Source organism: Zootoca vivipara, chromosome 3 (assembly GCF_963506605.1).
Source record: "Zootoca vivipara chromosome 3, rZooViv1.1, whole genome shotgun sequence".
Lineage (NCBI taxonomy): Eukaryota > Metazoa > Chordata > Lepidosauria > Squamata > Lacertidae > Zootoca > Zootoca vivipara.
The window spans coordinates 102,340,302-102,359,411 of NC_083278.1; the positions used below are offsets into that span (position 1 = coordinate 102,340,302).

At 44.2% G+C, this 19,110-nt stretch overlaps 2 protein-coding genes across 3 annotated transcripts in view; both read right to left on the reverse strand.

Annotated features, from left to right (window-relative positions):
- LOC118083087 (cullin-9) overlaps positions 1–7,933 on the reverse strand; it is a 53,931-nt gene extending 45,998 nt beyond the window's left edge. The window contains exons 1-2 of the mRNA XM_035111161.2: positions 7,844–7,933; positions 1,374–1,982 (exon numbers count right to left, since the gene is read on the reverse strand). Coding sequence (XP_034967052.2) covers positions 1,374–1,968 — 595 coding nt within the window. The 5' untranslated portion in view covers positions 1,969–1,982; positions 7,844–7,933. The remainder of the gene's footprint in view (positions 1–1,373; positions 1,983–7,843) is intronic.
- Positions 7,934–16,052: 8,119 nt separating this feature from the next.
- Positions 16,053–19,110, reverse strand: part of SRF (serum response factor) — a 69,252-nt gene continuing 66,194 nt past the window's right edge. For both annotated transcript variants that reach the window (XM_035111160.2, XM_035111159.2), the window contains one exon: positions 16,053–18,195. In XM_035111160.2, the coding sequence (XP_034967051.2) occupies positions 18,100–18,195 (96 nt within the window). In that variant the 3' untranslated portion in view covers positions 16,053–18,099. The remainder of the gene's footprint in view (positions 18,196–19,110) is intronic.

Consider the following 19,110-nt stretch of genomic DNA (forward strand, 5'->3'; position numbering starts at 1 on the left):
TAAAAAAAATCCCCACATTCTGAGGCTGAGACCCAGCATCTGAAAACATTTCCTGGTCTAAATACTGGGGCAATCCAGCATGGGGTGAATTTTTAAATGTTTGCACATGAACCTGAACTGTCTCCCAAAGAAGACACCAAACTTTTGTTTTCCTGAAGTAGGACCAAACCTGACTAACTTCAGTCCAATGAGCTGAATTAAAAATAAAAATCACTATTAATTATAATGATGCTTTGACTTCATGGGTAGGAGGAATATCCCCATGCCTCACAATGAAGGCTGTATCCAAAGCTGCCATCCCACACTTAATACTTCCACTTGTACAATGGAATTTCCCCTTCTCTCCTCTGCAGCCCACCCCATGCCCCCTCCTAATATAGATTTTGAGGGCATGGGGAGGGCAGAGGAAGGGGAAGTCTTCCATTTAAACTTCCATTTAAAAAGACTTCCATTTAAACAGCTAATGGAGACAGTCCCGTCTAGTCTAGTAAGAAATATTACAGTAGTAGGGAACTACAGACTGAATACTTAAAACATCAAGGTTAAAAGTATCCTAGAAATAATTAAAAATCAAGATAGCCAAGGTCTCAAGGCAAGCTATATCTATCCCCTTTCCTTTCCTCTAGAGAACCCCAAGGAAAAAGATAAACCATGCTTAATGTAAGAATGTGACAGATGAACATAGCTGCAGCATACCTCTGAGGAAAGACTTAGGGAAAACCTATCTGTCTAAATTCAAGAAATACAGGATAAACCTATTAAAACCCACAGAGAAACGTCTGAGAGGTCTGACTAAACGTAGTTCCAGCAAGGGATCTGTAATTATTCATTTAGCCCTGGAATTATCCTCAAATATAAAATGAAAGTTTCTTTAGAAGTTCTCAAGATCTTGGTTCTCCCAAGACAACCAGAAAACCACACTTTGTCTGTCCTGCAATCTAACACCACGAGGAACACAGAAACCCTCGGCAATTTAAAATGCTGCGTAAAAGAACAACAGTGATTGCAGTGTCTCTGGAGGAGGTTCAGACTTACCAAACTTGACTGTGTTTGGAATCAAAACTCTACTCAGCCCTGATGAACAAGACGACCACATTTTCAGATGCAAGATTGCTTCCTCTTATCCAAATAACAATACCGCCATCAAATGCAACAGGCAGAAGCCTTGAGCAGATTCAGCTACCCAATCCCACCCCAGGTACTCCATCCATATGAATCATTATCATTTTCCAGTTTCTCAAAGCATTCTAGGGACGATCAACAGAGAATTCCTGCATTGCAGGGGGCTGGACTAGATGTCCCTTGGGGTCCCTCCCAACTCTAAAATTCTAAGCCTGGAAGTCACCCTAGGATTTCAAACCAGGAAATCTCACCTGCATCATGGGAAGCCAGGGCTCTCAGCATCTTCCCAGCACTTCGGCGAATCTGCTTCTCCTCATTACACAGCATCTTCATCAGCAGATCCAGAGCACCTGTCTCTTTGAAGACACCCGTCAACGAGCCAATACTGGCATAGGCACTGAGCACATGGATGGTGTTCAGGATGGAGGACTCTGGGCCTGTAGTCCTGGCCATTTGCCGAGCAGCCCGCTGCACCAGGTTCCTGACATCAGCCTTCATCTCAAGCAGCGAGGCCTCATCCAGAGTGACGTCAGATGGGAATGTGCTAGGTGCCTTTTCCTCCTTTACCCGCTGCCCCTCAGGTTTCCTCTTGCCCAGCAGTGTGGGGCAGTTGGCATAAACCTCCTCTGCCGACATCCACATCAGAATATTCTCCGTTTTGCTCTCGGAGGAAGCAGCATTGGTGCTGTTCCCTAGGCTGTCCTCCAAGCTAAGGATGCTCCAGCGAATCAAGTATTCGGTGTGCCCATCGTGGCCACGGCGCTGCCGGATTAGCTCCTCAGGATAGGCCTGCAGTTTGGGCCCAAGATGCACCAGCAGATTTCCATTTCTCCTCTCGCCCACCATGATGGAAGATATATCTGTGAACAGCGAAGGGAACAGGTTAGGCTCCTGGGAGATATCCGGGCTAGGTGCCCCATGGTGCCATAACTAGAGGCACCAAATTGTTTTAAGTAAAAATGTTGGTCTGGTGCAAAATGCATAACATCAACTATGACGCCTTGTACCCGTGGGGACCCCGTCATACACTCCGTGCCAGACAGACTTCTCAGTGTCACTGGCTTCTCTCTTACAAGTGCGCGACACTTAATACACATTTATAAACATTTTGCTCCAAGCCAAGGGTTCCTATCCTTGTTCACTGAAAAGCTGACATGACCCTGAAGGACTCCTGGTGTATCATGCATTATTACATTGCAAGCCTGCAGGCAGGGAACATGGTTTCCATTCAGTGCTCAAAACTAGCCAGGCACCAGGTGCGTTTTGTGACTGGTGCAGGTCCAATTGTGACCACATGGAGATTTCTGGGTGCTAGGTTGGCGTCTGGGAAAAGCAAAATGTCACTTAGAGAAGGACCTGAACTATTTTCCTCGAAGCTTGAATTCTGGATTGTTTTATCAGAGTCATAATGTGTTGTAAACCACTTAGAGATTTGTTCTCTTCTAATAGGAGAGAACTATATACTGTGAATCAGGCAGCCAAGGACTATAGACGCTTCTCTTTTATTAAGAGTTCTGCTGCTAGAATTAACAAGAAGAAAACACACACTTCTCCACAAGAAAACACATTTGCTAATAAACATTGGCCACATAAAATTCACTGAGAGTTGCTGTGTTTTTTTAAAGTAAAACCAGGAAACTCATTTATAGAAACAAAAGATGACCAGATGTCAGGTCTAAATAGAGGAGATCCGAGCAATCTTCACACTATGAAAATCTTCTCTCCAGTCCAGGAAAAACATAAGAACATGCCAGCATCCCTGTTCTTTATTTGACAAGATCAAGGTGAACTATTTATTTATTTAATTATCAAATTTGTATGCTGCCCACCTAAAGATCACAGGGAGGTTGGTTCACAACATAAAATCATGCACAAGACTTTATTTCTTAAAATTCTATATGCTGCTTGACTTAAAGAAAACCTCAATGCAGTTTATAAAAAGATAAAACAATAAAATCAATTTCTGAAGAGCTTCATTCTCCTTGCCCAAACTCTTGTGCCTCCCCTTTCCAAGGTCAGAAAAATGTGTGTGTTCCTTTCTCTAACCCTCCTAGATGGAGCAGGAGACAAATCATATCTACACTTCAGTGTTAAACAATCATTCCTTCTCCTTGGGGAACCATAGATGGGGGAGTTTTCTAGCAGAATTCTTCGTTCTCTCACAAACTACAATTTCCAGAACTCATTGTGGGAAGTCATGACAATAGATCGCCTTCACTCCTCCTTCCTAAAGCCCCACATTGCTAGCGGAGGCAGGACAAGAATAAAAGCATTATTATTTTTTTACAGCATGTTCAATTCATCTGTGATCTGCTACCCACTGATGGGAGACGGACAGTCTAGCTCCTACTGGTAAGAACAGAGACTTAGTCATGCATGCCTTACATGCAACTTCTCCTCCTTGTGAGCCATGCTTTGCAATCTGTCAACTGTTCTGCATACTCAAGTGCTGACAGCAATGGAAGAGAGACAGACTTTGCACAGTGAAAAGAAATCAGAGGGCCTGCAACTAGGAACAAAAAGAGAAAGCAGCAGCACAGTTTAAAAGTACTGTAACTGTCTTCCAAGCACAATGACAACTTTCATTGTGGGCTAGACATTATTGCTACCAGCGCCCCCAGCCCTGGATCCTCCCATATCCAGCAACTAAAGAGGAAACCTGCCTCCTTCAATAATGACTTCAATGATTCCACTTTCCATCATGCACTGCATATTTCCTTCTGATGTTTGTATATCTCTCTCACACAAACTTAAAATGACCTTGCGGACATCGTCCGACCAGTATTTTCTTACATCTGCTAAGCTAACACCAATTAATACCGGTAATACTTCTGTGCTGGAGGCTTGGCAGACTTCTTGTCATCTGGAATAGCCTGGCTCCAAGACTGCGCTTCCATCACTCAGCATTCCACCCACGTCACGTCATCAGTGGGTTCCACTCAGTGCCAACCTCTTACTGAAACCAGCATGGAACTTATTCCTGGACTAAAAGTAATACTGTACCAAACGTCTTCTAGCCACCAATTTAAAACAACTGATCAGAATATATTGCTCTAGGGGGGCAACTCTGCTGGTCTTTGCCAGTTTTGGAAAGGAGACCTTGGGATTCAAACTGACCAGCCCCAGCCCCCACTAAAAACAATCTCTGCCCGCCTTCAAGGGGTGTTCCTTCACTGGCAATGGCCTCCAGCACAGCTCTCCAAGATAAACAAGACTTTATCCCCTTTATGATGGAAATGCTGTGGGAATTACAGTTCTCTCCTTTCTTGCATGGTGGCACCGAAATACAGCGCAAAAATCCTGGCAAAATATTTTTTATACTCTCTCTCCCATCAAGGGGCAGGAATTGAAGCCCGGCTCATCCTTAGCTGTGTTATCACTGAAAAGTGACAAAAAGCTAGTTCGTGGACCTACAGTAGTGTTGTTCTTGTTGATAGCAGTGCAATGGATGCAGTCATGCCAAACAAAATTATTTTACTTCTGAATCTGATTGTTTGCTCTCACTCTATTTCCAAGCAAGTCTGCCAAGGCTCACATTTCAAAACATTTTTTTAATCCTCAATTTCACAGGACTGCAAATTAGCCTATCAACACATTTAAAGCAGCAGAACTTCCCTAAAGCCATGTGTCACAAGAACATTAGTTTTCTCCCATCAGTTTCAAGAAACCAGTAAGTACAACAAACCGCTTGCATTATGACTATGAACCAAATCATCACACAATGAGAAACACTCACATGTGTTTTATGAGCCTGCCTCCTGTCATGTGAACTTTGGTGCTAAGGTTGTAAGATTAGACAGTTTCAAATGCAAAGGACAAACCGGAAGCTGTGGTGCTAAGGTGACATGTTTTGAAATATCCCTGCACTAACTGATAACATGACAAAAAAGAAGCTGACTTTGAATATGAACTGGAAAGAAGAAGAAAAGCCCAATATTTGCTTCTAAGAGTTAATGAACCATGGCTTTTTTTCATTTCACTTCTTAATTTTTTATTTTATTTAAACGAGATGAAGGAAAAAACCATTACACCTGTGCAATACAGACTATAAGACAAAGTCTCTCACCAGGGAGGTGCTAGAAAACAATATTCAAATGCAAAATTTATCAGTCTAGAGATGTATAAACAATATGAGTGTACTTACAGGGGGGAAAGGGGGGACATAATAACCAGATAAAATACTAACCAAATGTTCCCAAATGTTGAAGGACCCTCTGAAGCAGATTGGGGTGAGGGGAAGTATGTTCACAAGGCTCTGGATATTGTCCAATGACAATAGTTTAAATGGGAAATACAATACTGCCGTTTGTTTGTGGAAGCGTTTGGCTTTGTCATTATAAAAAGATAGTACTGTAAGTATTTTCAAATTTGGTAACATTCAAAATTGTATTTCCTTCTTGTGAGGCGTAGCACATTTTTTAATTGTGTTATACCCCACCCAAGATAACATTTAACACTTTTCCTCCCATGGATTAACCTATCTTTTTCTTAATCTTGTTTTCCAGCTCCTGTAAATGATTCTAACCATAAAAATGAAGTGTTCTTTTGGGAATCTGAGATAAAACACATATGCAATGGAAGTGTGGATTTAGATCATGCTCACAGTAAAAGTCGCCAACTTTTACTGCTGCATAAGTAACAGACACAGCAAACAGCACTGGAGAAAGATATACACAGAACAGGAAGTTTTAGCCTGCAGGTTTTTCAGATACAGATACAGAACATCTCTGATGCTCTAATTCCAAGGCTTCAACCTCAGTACAATAGACCCACATCTTATGCAGGGGTCACGTTCTGGGGATTGCTCCTAAAGCCAAAATCACATATAGTCAAAACACATTGGGTTCATTGATGGGTGGGGTTGCCAAAGTCCTTTTTCTCAGATGCCTGCCCCCTTTCCGCCCTCTTAAAAAAGATAAGGCCAAATATGTAAATGTGCACAAGTTAAACGTGTGTAATTTGTGGGCTTACTGTACTAAGGCCAACTAAAACTAGCTAACATACATTAATCACTGTGATATAGCTACAGCTCAGAGCCATTACCACAGCAACTGGCTCATTTAGCCTTGCACCTGTGATAACCTCGCCCATCAGGTGATTTATAATCAAGCTATTCCAACATTTTCTTCTTTCCATTACTTTGTATCTTGCCGACAAAGACTTGCGCATCCATTGGCAATGTCCCATAAATGTTACAACAGAAGAAGTCTTTCCCTCTGTTTTTATTTCTGTTCAGACCATTACTTGATAATCAACTTTTAATCAAATAGAGTAACTTAATCTTGGAGTAACAGTCTTTGAGAAAGTTCTAGCCAGCATGAACATGGAAAATTATTTTGCTCGTCTAGCACCAAGTGTATTTCAAATTAACATTGGAATCCTGAGGGACGAATTCTAGGTGCTACTTCATCAGATGTATGAGTCAGAACCTATTCCCTGGCATCTAAGGAATAGATTCTTACTAATACATCTGATGAGGCAGGCTCTCGCCTATGAAAATTCATGCAAATGACCTGTTACTCCATAAAGTGCAGCACTGGGAAAGATTCTGTTGCAGGGTGCATCGGCTTAAATCGAGGCAATTTTAAAGCAGTAATGTAAATTGCTGTTAAAAATACTGATTTAAAGTTTCCCACTCAGCATTTCCTAGCACAGTCCACACTGATAGCTGACATTTAAATCACATTCACGCGCAATAAGCAAAGCCTTTATACTATCTAAAAACAGTTTATCTATCACACCATACACATCAAAGGATATTAAGGCAATTTATCTGAAGGCACAGTGTGTTGTGGGTGAAACACCCCAAACTATCCAGCACATAATGGAAAGAAGAGATTCTCCATATGATGAAAAACCAAACACCCATTTGGTCAAGAATAAGTCAGAATTGCTATTAACGAGCCACTCATTAACATGAGCCGTAATGCTTGCTCTCAGAAGTCAAGCACTTTCCTCCTTTTGCGCGGAAGGAGCCTCGAACTCATTTCAGGAGAGGTCCCGCGAACCAAGTTCTATGTGAGAAAGTACCACTAGCTCACTGAAACGTCACTTCGACCCACGTTTCCCATCCGTACAGGCTCTTCACAAGAACTGGAAGTCGGGACGTTTTAATTGCACTCGGATTTCTTCTTGGAGCAGCAGTTCGCGAGCCGGCGCGCGAGATACAGATGTGTGTGCGTAAGAGAGAATTACGTTATTGGGATCGGTTCCCTCCTACATATAATCGGGGCGATCCGATTTCAATCAATGCATCCGACGGAGGAAGGTGGTCCTGTTTTTTCTGTCTCTCTCCCCCCCTTTCATATACAGTACAGGCTTTGTCGCCCGTTTAATCCACACGGCCGCTGCTCTCTCTTGAGCTTTCGGACACGCGCTCCCTTTCGGCCGCCTCCATTCAGAGGAATCCCCGCAACACCCCCAGCGGCGGGCAAATTCCCCTCACGAGTCGCTCGACTGAAGCCCCTCTGGGCAACCCGGGCTCCCTCCCCACCAAGGAGGCGGCGGTGCGGAGGCGAAAGAGAAAGCAGCACAAAGGAGCGGAGCGGGGGGACGAGGCGGAATGAAGCTCCACCGCGAAGAAGGGCCGCGGGGCGACACAACGTGGTGCTTGGGAATCGCCCCGGCTCGCCTAACGCTGAGGGCCCCTAAGCGGAGACCACCCTAGAAGGGGGCTGCTGAGGGGGAAAAGCCCCGTCCGACGCCGAGGGAGCCCCGTTACCTGCCCAGCCAAGCACCGAGGGCGACGCCGCCGCCGCTCCTCCTCCTCCTCCGCCGCCTCCTCGCCCGGCCACTCCAGCAGCTCCACAAGTTCCGGGTCACCAGGGCGCATGCGCCGGAAGCCGCGCGTGCGTAGCCCTTTCCCTTCAGTTTTAACGCCGCCGCCGCCGCCGCCGCCGCCTCCTCTAGTCTACGGGACCCTGCGAGGGACAGTTCGGACACCGCGAAGTCGCGCGCTGCTCTGTATGTTTTGTCGCTATATGGGGTGCCGAGTGAATGGCAGCTGCAAGCAATAAACGTTCTGTGTTTTTAAAGTGCAATGTACAACGTGACACTAGGTGGCGATGGCGAGCCTTATGGAAAATTCAATGTGTGTGTGTTTTTTTTAAAAAAAATACTTTAATAATAATAAGCATTTTCAGAACTTTTTTAATATGTGTGTAGATTCCACCTGAGCCGTCACTGCATAGCTGGCGAGCCCGCCTGCAGTTGAGCCCATTCTCACTCCTTTAGTTATTTAATCTAGTATTTGCATCTGCCGGATAACAAGCCCCATTGAGTACACCGGCACTTGCTGCTGAGCAAACGTGCATTAATTATTTATTATTATTATTATTATTATTATTATTATTATCAATTAGTAAGTGTTTAGTCTCTTTATCTTGCTCAGGACAGCTCAAATCGACTTGCAGCCAAACAAACAGCACCCACACAGAGCACACAAATAGATACATAAACCAAGGGGGGATAGAAATACATTAAAAAATAAACTGATTGGATGCCAATCCTGGATGGGTTGCACATCTCCTGAAGGAGCAGATTCGCAGTCTGGAGGTACTACTGCTACTGGATCCAACTCTCCCTGGAGGCTCAGGCGGTCTCGGGGGCTATGAGTGTCTTTTATCAGCTGCAGATTGCTGACAGCTGCAGCCATTTCTAGATCAGGAAAGCCCTAACCACAGCAGGTAATGCGTTTTACTTTTTGTTTGTTTTTTTATTAAATTTCTATACTGCCCTTCATCTGTATATCTCAGGGTGGCTCACAGCACAAAAATCCAATATTAGAAACACAAAATGTACATACTAAATCCAAAGAGATTTTTCTATCCCTAAGATTTAGAGTCTCCCATTTTTATCGACATGCAACTCCTTGGCAAGCTGGTGGTCTGTGTTGACCCGCCAGTGAGAGATCTCCCAAGCCCTTTTCTCCCTAGCTCTACATACACTGCTTGTATTTAAGAACATAGAATGAGGCTACTGGATCAGCCCAATGGCCCATCTAGTTTCAGCATCTTGTTCTCAGTGGATGACCCGATGCCTGTGGGAAGCCTGCAAGAAGGACAGCAGCACTCTGCCTGCCTGTGCCTCCTAGCAACTGGTATTAGCTCTATATTGATCAGAACGGAAGTCACTATCAGATTCATGCAAGCTTTATTTGCTCAGCTTTAAGTGCTTTCATTAGATTGTATAGACCAGCTCGGCTAGAACAAGGCTAAAGCGCAAATTCGGTTCTTAATTTAATTTTGTTGTGATTTCAAATGACATGAAGGATTGTGTATTTGCCAATGAAGGGCCAATACCTTTATTTTAAGACACACATAATTGATATGAAAATAGTTGCATACAGTAGTTGTTATGTATTACTGAGCTGAATCCTAGAACAATAGGATTCAGAATCAGCAGTCTGATTGGTCCGCAGGAGCTACCCAATCCAACTCCAGGTGGAAGTGAATCCGCAACCTGATTGGCCTGCAGGAGCAGCCAATCAGGCGGCTGGCAGAAGTGAATCTGCAACCTGATTGGCCTGTAGGAGCAGCCAATCAGGCTGCAGGTAGAAGTCAATCCACAACCTGATTGGCCCACAGGTGTAGCCCTGAAGTAGCCAATCACGCAGGGCCCATTGTGTAAATAATGTATATAAGCAGATGGTTTGGGGAAAAGAGCATTCTTCTCTTCTTCTCCTTGATGACTATGAGCTGAATAAAGAGCATGAAATTCACTCTTGACTCCGAGTATATTTCAATAGTATTTAGGGTTCAAATACACAGCACATTGTATAGAGGGGCTTGAAGTGTGACAAAGTAAGGAGCCATAAGCACGTCGCTTGCAGACTGGTATCAAATGCCTACCCTACAACCACACACCCAGTAAGGCCGGATAAAGGAAGGAGGGGAATACAAGCTAGGCTCACAGGACCAGATAAGAAGGGAGAAGGGAGTATGGCAGTTTAGATTTCGGGAATGTATGTGCTTTTTGTAGTTAAGTTTCGTTTTACTGGAAATCATGTGTTTTCGAGGAAATCAGCCTGCTTGGGACTGTATAAAAGGATTGTGCATCCACCAGTGAGTGTGCAGGTTGCGAGCTGATTGCACTGCACCTTTGCTTAGCATATGCTGAACAAATAAATCTTGTTGTATCCTGCCTGGCATGTTGCCTCTTTGTGTTGGTTCCATTGCTCCTATTACCGTACCCGGGTGGGACTTAGGTCCTACTCCACCTCTGCTAAGCATTAGCGTCTTTATTCTAAGCATTTACAGAGTATCCTTCCCCTATGACTACAAGCAACTTTTTGAATAAAAAAGTACAGTGGTGCCTCGCTAGACGAATTTAATTCGTCCCACGGGTCTTTTCTTATAACGAAAAATTCGTCTAGCGCAGTGTTTCTCAACCTTTTTTGGGCCACGGCACACTTGCTCCATGAAAAAAATCACGAGGCACACCACCATTAAAAAAGTTTAAAAAATTAACTCTGTGCTGCCCTATATTATAATTATGACTGTAAGAAACACTTGCCAAATATTGCTTTCCGGTGGGTTAGTGTTGTGTATTGGCGGCCGCCAGGCTCGTTTGTACTGAGCTTTGGGAAAGAGGAGGAGAAATATTGCTTTCCGGCGGGTCAGTGTTGTGTATTGGCGGCCGCCAGGCACGTGACAATGCAAATCGCCCTTCTCGTCGCCGCACGTCGCGGCACACCAGCCAGCGTCTCGCGGCCAGCGGTTGAGAAACGCTGGTCTAGCGAATCCCATAGGAATGCATTGAATTTTTTTGAATTTTTTTTTTTTGCCCATAGGAACGCATTAATTGAATTTCAATGCATTCCTATGGGAAACCACGATTCGCTAGACAAATTTTTCATAAAACGAATTCGTCTAGCGAGGCAACCTCCGCTCGAAAAATCATTTCGTTAAGCGAAAATTTTGTTAAGCAGGGCATTCGTTAAGCGAGGCACCACTGTACTGTATTAAGCTCTAAACATGGGCACTTGAATCCTGCTTTTTTTTTTTAGCAAATCTTATAGAAAAAAAAGCAGGGGAAACACATTATTTCTTCTAGCTTTATTTCCTCCCGTTTTGACAAAAAAAACCTCAAGGGATTAAACTTTGCCAGTTTACTGTCTATAACAGTGATGGGCAACCTTTTGAGCTTGGTGTGTCAAAATTCACCAAAAAACCAAGCATAACTTGGGTGGTGTGTCACTTCGAGAGAAAAAAACCATAATTTTGTGATATTTATAGTTTAAATAACAAAAAGGTATAATTGTAATATATAACTGTATTTAATAAACCAAAAACTAATTATTTAACCAAACAAAACCAAAAACCCCTTATTTATCAGTGCCCAGAGTTGTTGAGCTTTTTGGGGGGAGCTGCTGACCAAAGTTTTGGAGGTTTTTTGGGGGGTGCAAAAGTTGCTTTGCTTTTTGGGGGGGATGCCCCAAAGCTGCTGCACTTTTTGGGGGGGAAAGAGAACAGAAATAAATGACGAATAATACCTTCATTGGAACTAACACGCAGCACCGACATAGTCTGCCAAAGCGCCAAAAAAAACCCAGCATAGAACGGGTTAAAAAACGAACACTGTTACACCCAATCATCGTCTGCCAAAGCGCCAGAAAACAGCACAGAAAGGGTTAAAAAACCAATCTCTGGCTACCAGCAGCAGCAACAACAAAAGGATCCAGGTTTTAACAGACGAGACAAGCTGTAGCGTGAGGAGGAGCAGGAGAACAAATGGGGGGAAACCAACAACAACAGCGCGAATGGGCCGAGTGCCAGCAGTGAGGGCTCTGCGTGTCACGTCTGACACGCGTGTCATAGGTTCACCATCACTGGTCTATAAACTATTTTTGCACAGACAAGCTACATACAGTTGGCGACTACCTTACATACTGCTGTTTCCCCCAAGATAGAGCCTGTATACCACCTGAGGCCATGATTTTGGGAAAGTGTGGCGCAAAGACAACAAACGGAACCTGCCAAAGCGATTTCCCCACCCCAGCTCATTGTTAACCAACCCGGAGAGGATTTTCTTGGAAATGAGCCCGCTTTAACTCCATTGGACTTGCTTACATGCAAAGACTTGGGCTTCACTACAGTGGCAGGGAAGTAGTTGGCCTCCAGTGTTGCTGGAGAGTAACCTTAAATTTATAGCATTTGCAAAGACTAACAGTAAATACCATCAAGCCTACCCAGACACAAGGCTCAAGTTACATTTCTTTTATCCTTCTCTTTAGATGATGGCTTGTGCCTATTTAATTGCTTTGTGCAGTTTAGTTAGGTTTTATATGTCATTGAACCCGTACACCACTTCAAGATTTATTTACAGGTGAAACTTGGAAAGTTAGAATATCGTCGAAAAGTGCATTTATTTCGGTAATGCAACTTAGAAGGTGAAACTAATATATGAGATAGATGCATGACATGCAAAGCAAGGTATGGCAAGCCTTTATTTGTTGCAATTGTAATGATTTGTCGTTAGGTGGGTCAATTATAAATGGAATGTAATTAATGAAATGTAATAGCGATGTTTATTTTTGTATTATTGTGTAGTGTAGTGGTTAAGAGCGGTAGATTTGTAATCTGGGGAACCGGGTTCGTGTCTCCGCTCCTCCACATGCAGCTGCTGGGTGACCTTGGGCTAGTCACACTTCTCTGAAGTCTCTCAGCCCCACCCACCTCACAGAGTGTTTGTTGTGGGGGAGGAAGGGAAAGGAGAATGTTAGCCGCTTTGAGATTCCTTAGGGTTGTGATAAATCCAAACTCTTCTTCTCTTCTTCTTCTACTGTGGAATTTCAAAAAGAAAGCATTTGTAAAAATTAAAAGAAAACAAAAATAATAAGTTGCATTACTGAAATAAATGCACTTTTCGACGATATTCTAATTTTCTGAGTTTCACCTGTACCTTACTGTGCAAGCAGCTCATAACATTATTTTAAAGAAATGAAAAAGGGCAGGCCCTATAATCTGTGAGCAAGAGCAAACTTCAGTTCATTAGGGATGAGGAGAGCCCGTGAGGGAAAAATGCTGAGAAGGGTAAAACACCGCCCCTCCACCCAATTATAATAATAATTTAATAATTTCATTATTTGTACCCCAGCCACTCTCAGCATCTGACAAACACTCCCACCTCCCTGTTTGCATCACAATAAGAGACACAATTTTGGGGACCTGAATTTGCCAGTGATAACATGCAGTTTGGCTCTTCTTCAGAGAATCTGGGTTTCTGAACACCGCAGTTCAAATTCCCTCTTTCCACTTCACCCTGCAATAAATTATGAGGGACTAGCCTCCTTCAGATATATATCTCCGCCAGTTCAAAGATGCATACGACCTGTCCAATGCAGAAAGGGCTAGGAGTGTTGCTGGGGGCTCTCTTCATTTTTGGCTTGTGAATATCCCAGAACTTCGTGAGCACCCCCCATTTTGCTTCCCATTTCTGAATCCCCGAGGCAACAACACTGAGGACACAAAGTCTGTGCACAAAATGATACATTTATTGAAAGAGTATTTTTTTTTTAATACAAAAGAAAGCTCTGTACATAGTACTGCGATTACAGTCACATCCTTCCAGAAACACAACCCTGGATATTAACCCCACACACACAGCCACTCACGCGCACACACGCATACGCACGCACACAAAACCCCAAAACAATCTGCAAAGTGTGAACTAGAAAGGTCACCACACAATAAATGCCATTTCATCCCTGATAAGTGTTCTTACAAGTCAACACTTTAAATTACATGCAACATTAGCGTTTAACCTGCAGGTGCTTTTCGTAGGCAACAAAACTTCCTAAAATAGGAGGGGGAGGGACTACAGATTAAATGGAGCAAGATCCTCAGCAGGGGGTGGGGGGTTCCTGGAGGAATTTTTTTTTGGGGGGGGCAGGAACCTACATCCAATCAGTTTGGTTTCTCATCCTATTTAGCAGGCATCTTTTGAGTCAGCAACATTAGAGAAAAACGGCTTTGCCGATGTTCCTCTACCCAAGCATATCCATAATCATTCACCACAAACTCCCTCTTGATACAAATATATTCTTCATACATTTCCCCTAAGTGTGGTTTTTTTTTGGGGGGGGTGTCACCTGTGGCGCTCCAAATGCTGGACTCCAATTCCCATCACCTCCAGCCAGCATGGCCAATTGTCAAGCATGATGGGAGTTGTAGTCTAGCAACTACTACAGGACCAGAGATTTCCCACCCCATTAGTGGGAGAGTACAAGTGACCATTTACCAACATGCCACCATGTGCAACTGCCTGGAGGCCAGTAATTTGTTATTATTGGCCATGTTAAGCACCCTTTACCACTCCCCCTCTACTCTCAGCTCCTGACCAAATACAAAAGGCTAGTAAAATTCTTATCACTTGGCAGGTCAACGCAGGCCACCAGCTTGCCAAGGAGTTACATGCAGATTAAAAAAAAGAGAGAGCTCTATTTACCCATTACGTCAGATCCCCTTGAACTCCCAGCACTTCACCGGAATGGCTGGACCAAATTCTCATAAGGAGCTCTTATGTACTGGAAGTGGGTTACTTTTTTCCCCTGAATGCATTTGTGGCATCCATGTCTTTTAAGGATAAAATGTTTTAACCATGGAAGGAGTGTTCAGCTCAGAGCTTAATAGAAGAATGTAGTGCACGTCTCTAAGGTGAGGCTGGAAGTTGGAAGCACACCAGGACATTGGAATTCAAGGGTCAGTCTTGCTCAGGCCAAGAGAACCAAAGGATGGTTTCCTGGACTCATGACATCCCAAGGTGGAAAATGGGAGACTTACTCTTTAGGACCTCATCTTCCAGTACAGAAACATGGTTTCCCCTCCAGTAGCTAGAGTCCATTAAATGCACATTGACTGAAGGCTAATCTACACATGCACCAAAAACAAACAAGTCTTGGGGGCATCCTAAAAGACTGGACTCAAGCCCACTCAAGTTGGAAGGTACATAGAAGAGAAAAATCAAGGTGCTAGTTGAATGGGCAGTAAGATGCAAAAATTAAATTCAGTGATACTATATATATATATATATCTATATATATAGATGTTAACTATATGTGCTAGATAGGCACATCTTTAACCTTTTTTTACCAGGGCAATAATGCAGTCATCTCACCAATGACCAACAATCTGGTACTATTAAAAGGTTAAAGATGTGCTTGTTTAACATAGTAATTCATATCTAGCTGTCACTTACAATTTTCGCTTTCATAAAGCCAACTAAATTTTTGTTTCGCACACCTGACAAAATGGGCCTGAGTCCAAGAAACCTTGTGCTGTAGTAAATCTGTTGGTCTCTTGCAGCAAAAACGACCAAGTGTCTTGTGGCACCCTCAAAGACTGACACTGCTACTACCCCTTTGGAAATGTGACTTGAAGAGAGGTGGTAGAACAAACTCTATTCCTTACGCTGCAGTAGGGGGGGGGACACAATTTTTGAACGCTTTCTGACATTTACAATACTAGCACACCAGGGAAGAAACTGTGCTAATTCTGTGTTTCATATGGGAGTATTCAGAGGCACCCCTTGGTCAGAAGTTACAGAGTCCATTTTACCAAAATACATAAGCGGGTGTGAGTGAGCTGGGCTTAATTTCCACAGTATGGTCAACTCCATTATTATTATTAATAATAATAAAAATATTAAAATTTGTATACCACCCTTCATCCGTAGATTTCAACTGAAGCAAAGTTGGGAAAGGGGAAAATAAAACTTAAAAAGAAAGTCACCCTTCCCTCCACTGTCAGGACCTTCCCATCAAGCTTGACCCAAGTGCTTGAGGCAGGAGAACAGCTTAAACGCTAATGTTGATGGAAATAATTTCATAAAGGTGACAATACAAATTGAAAAGGCCCCTTTCCTCCTCCTCCTCCTCCTCCTCCTCCTTTTCCCCTCCCCACCCCATGGCCCTTTCTTCCCCACCCACCCGCACCCCAAGTACAAACCCCATGAAAACTGTACAGGAGCCAGACTTTTAATTCCTTTGAGAATTACATAAATACTGAGTTTAACATTTAGAAAAATAAAGTCCTTTCCCGCCCCCCCGAAGGCTTCTTTTGTCTTTTTTTTTAGTTTTAAAAAAGGATTTCAGCAGCTGCTTCCTTTCTCTAAAAGTCTGCAGCCTCCTTGCTCCAAAGTAGGCCTGTGTGTGTGTGTGTGTGGAAGGGGGATAAAGAATTCCTTTCCTGCGCCACTTCCGGATTGGTTAAAATGAAGTGCATGATTGTGTGGCAAGAAAACTATCCAACGGCAGAGTGCTTTCCCCAATGGGATAGCTTCATCACATGCACACCCCTCCCACTGGTAGCACCATGCCCTTCCTGATCTCCCTTGCAGCTATTCCCTTTTTGTTTTGTTTTTTGCATTTGCTGACCCCAAACCACGGAGCTACACAATAAGGAATTTTCTAAAGCACAAAGACCTGACGGCGGTTGTCGCCTTACTCATCCGGCGCTGCCTTTCTCCTGCCGGGGAGGTGCGTTCCCACCACTCTTAAGCCTGCCGAGTCCTAGCCAGTCCCAACTGAGGACGGTAGACTCGGAAGCAGCAGGTGCAGGCGGAACACACTTTCAAGGGGACGAATCGTCTTGTTTTCGGGGGGATGGGGTGAGAGGTCTCAAATCGTGGGCACAACAGCCTTGGGAAGGCCTGTGGAGTTCAAAACTTACAAAAATAGAGCTTTCCCTCTGCTTCTGACACTTTTCCTTTACATCCTTCTCCCCGATTACTTAGAAAAAGGGCCGCGGCTCAACTCCTCGACCTTCTCAAGAGGGACAGCCCCTGCAAATACGAACAAAGCTTGCCCGAGAGGATGCATCCGTTGCAACGATGGGGCTTAATGGTTGCTGGGTATGACCCAAGGAAGTGGGCAGGGCGGTGTTTAAAAGCGCCCTGACTGGCAGTGAAATGTGTTTCGCTGCTCGCTCACACACCCTGGGGCACGTGCTCCTAAAGCCGGCAGGTTCTCGCCAACCAAACACAAGCTTCGAGGGAAGGAATGGTTCCAGGGTTGCCGCCAATGTGCTCTTGCCTCTCCTCGCCCAGTTTCTGACCACCCACAACAGAGCCTAAGGGGAAGGAGGGCACCGGCGGGAGCGACCCCTCTTTGCAAGCCAAGCGTAAGAGGCAAGGGTCGCTGTGCTGAGGCCAGGCCACAACACATCACTGATTTGCTTGAAGGCACATTGCTGCAGCCAGCTGGACAACCTGAACCTGGGGGTGATGGGGGTGAGGGAGAGAGAGAGAGAGATGACCCTTTGCTCCAGCATAGGTTAAAAGTGAAAATAAAATGACAGCAGAAACAAGAGGCTCCCTTTTGGATGACGATGGCTTCAGACCCTTCTGCGTCCCAGTTTATCTCCCTGCCACAGTCTTGGCTGCTCAGGTTGCAGACTGAGCTGAGGAAGTTCGTGGACATGCTGTGCAGAGGGGGAGAAGGAGCTCCCGCTCTGGCGATGACGACGGAAGGTTTTTCTTCTTCTATATATTATATACACATGGCGGAGTAAAGTTCCCCCACACACGAGAGACACGTTTCTTTGGCTGGAGTGAGGAGGGGAAAACAAAACCAAACAAACACACACACACACACAAATAAAAGCACTGTATATGCAGCGTCCAAAGGTAACAAAGCAACCCCCCCCTTAACAGCCCAGGCTCAGCTCCCTGCCGCTGGCCTCAACAGCCACTTTAATATGTGTTTTTGTGTGTGTGTGTATTTGTGCGTGTGTGTCAGTGTGAAGTGTTGAGAGAAAAGGAAAGAAAACGTGAAAAAGGCAACAATAAATAAGTGACAGAGTCCATAGAAAAACAGGGACCGCAGAGATCCTGGTGCAGCTTTGGGAGCAGCTTTGGGAGCCACGCACAGGCTTTAAAAGCCGGAGGCAGCCGCTGCGGGTTTGGGTGCCAGGGAGACACCCTCTCCTCTGTCTCTCTCCTTCTGCCCCCCAGGTTCCCCCTCCCTCCCCCCACAGTTGCTCAGTCACTCTTGGAGCCATGCGATGTGTCCAAGTTGACCACTTGCAGCTCTGTCAAGTTGGTGCTGCTGCTGGACTGCTGCCCGATTACAGCCATCTGCGGAGGCAAAAGAACGAAGGAGGAACTGTTAAGCAAAGGAGCACTTGCCTCCAAACAGCACATGAATTGCTTGTTTTACTTACCTCTATCCTATATTTATATACAACCCCTCCCTCTCCCAAGGCACCCCAAGGCAGTTAAAATAATCTTAAAACTAAAAATGATTAAGTCAGACAAAGTTGGTTGCAGGCTGTGGTGGTGAATTTCTCTTAAGAGTGTAAGAATGAGGTGTGCCTTCATCCAGAAAAGAAGATTCGGAACGCAGGTTTCAGAAGATCGGGAAACACTAGCTTAGGAAATGCATTTGCGTGATGGCCTCAACTGTCACAGGACAGACTGATGCGCAATCACGTGAAACACACCATTTGCTTCTAATTTCACATGGTTCTCTCATTATTTCACCATATGGAGGTACACATATTGAAGTGGTCAGAGAAGAATATACATGGATTTGTTTTACTTAAAGGTGGTATTTTCTTGTATAAACAGGATTCAGAGCTGGCTCAGACTATCAAATCTCAAAGCCCCTTCTCTTTAGCATGGGCTGAAATTACACCAGAAAGCTTCTAACTAACCATAGTTTCCTGTCTGCCCAAACCAGGAAACTATGGTAACCAGCTGCAGAACAAGTCAGGATATTAGACCATTTTGAAATTGGTTTAAGATCCTGATTTCTTCCAATGCTAGTAGATACTGATTTCTTCCGGTGCTAGTAACCATAGTTTCAGTTTGGATGAAACAAAAAGCTAAGTTAATTAGGGATTTCCTAATTTAATCATAGCTTGATGACAAAGGATAAGTGAAAGGACTACAAAGCTTGTGTGTGTCTCAGGATAATAGTAAGTCAAGATACGATCTCGCAAATATGTTGCACTCATCAAAACATGAAGAAAAAGCAAATCAATGTGATCA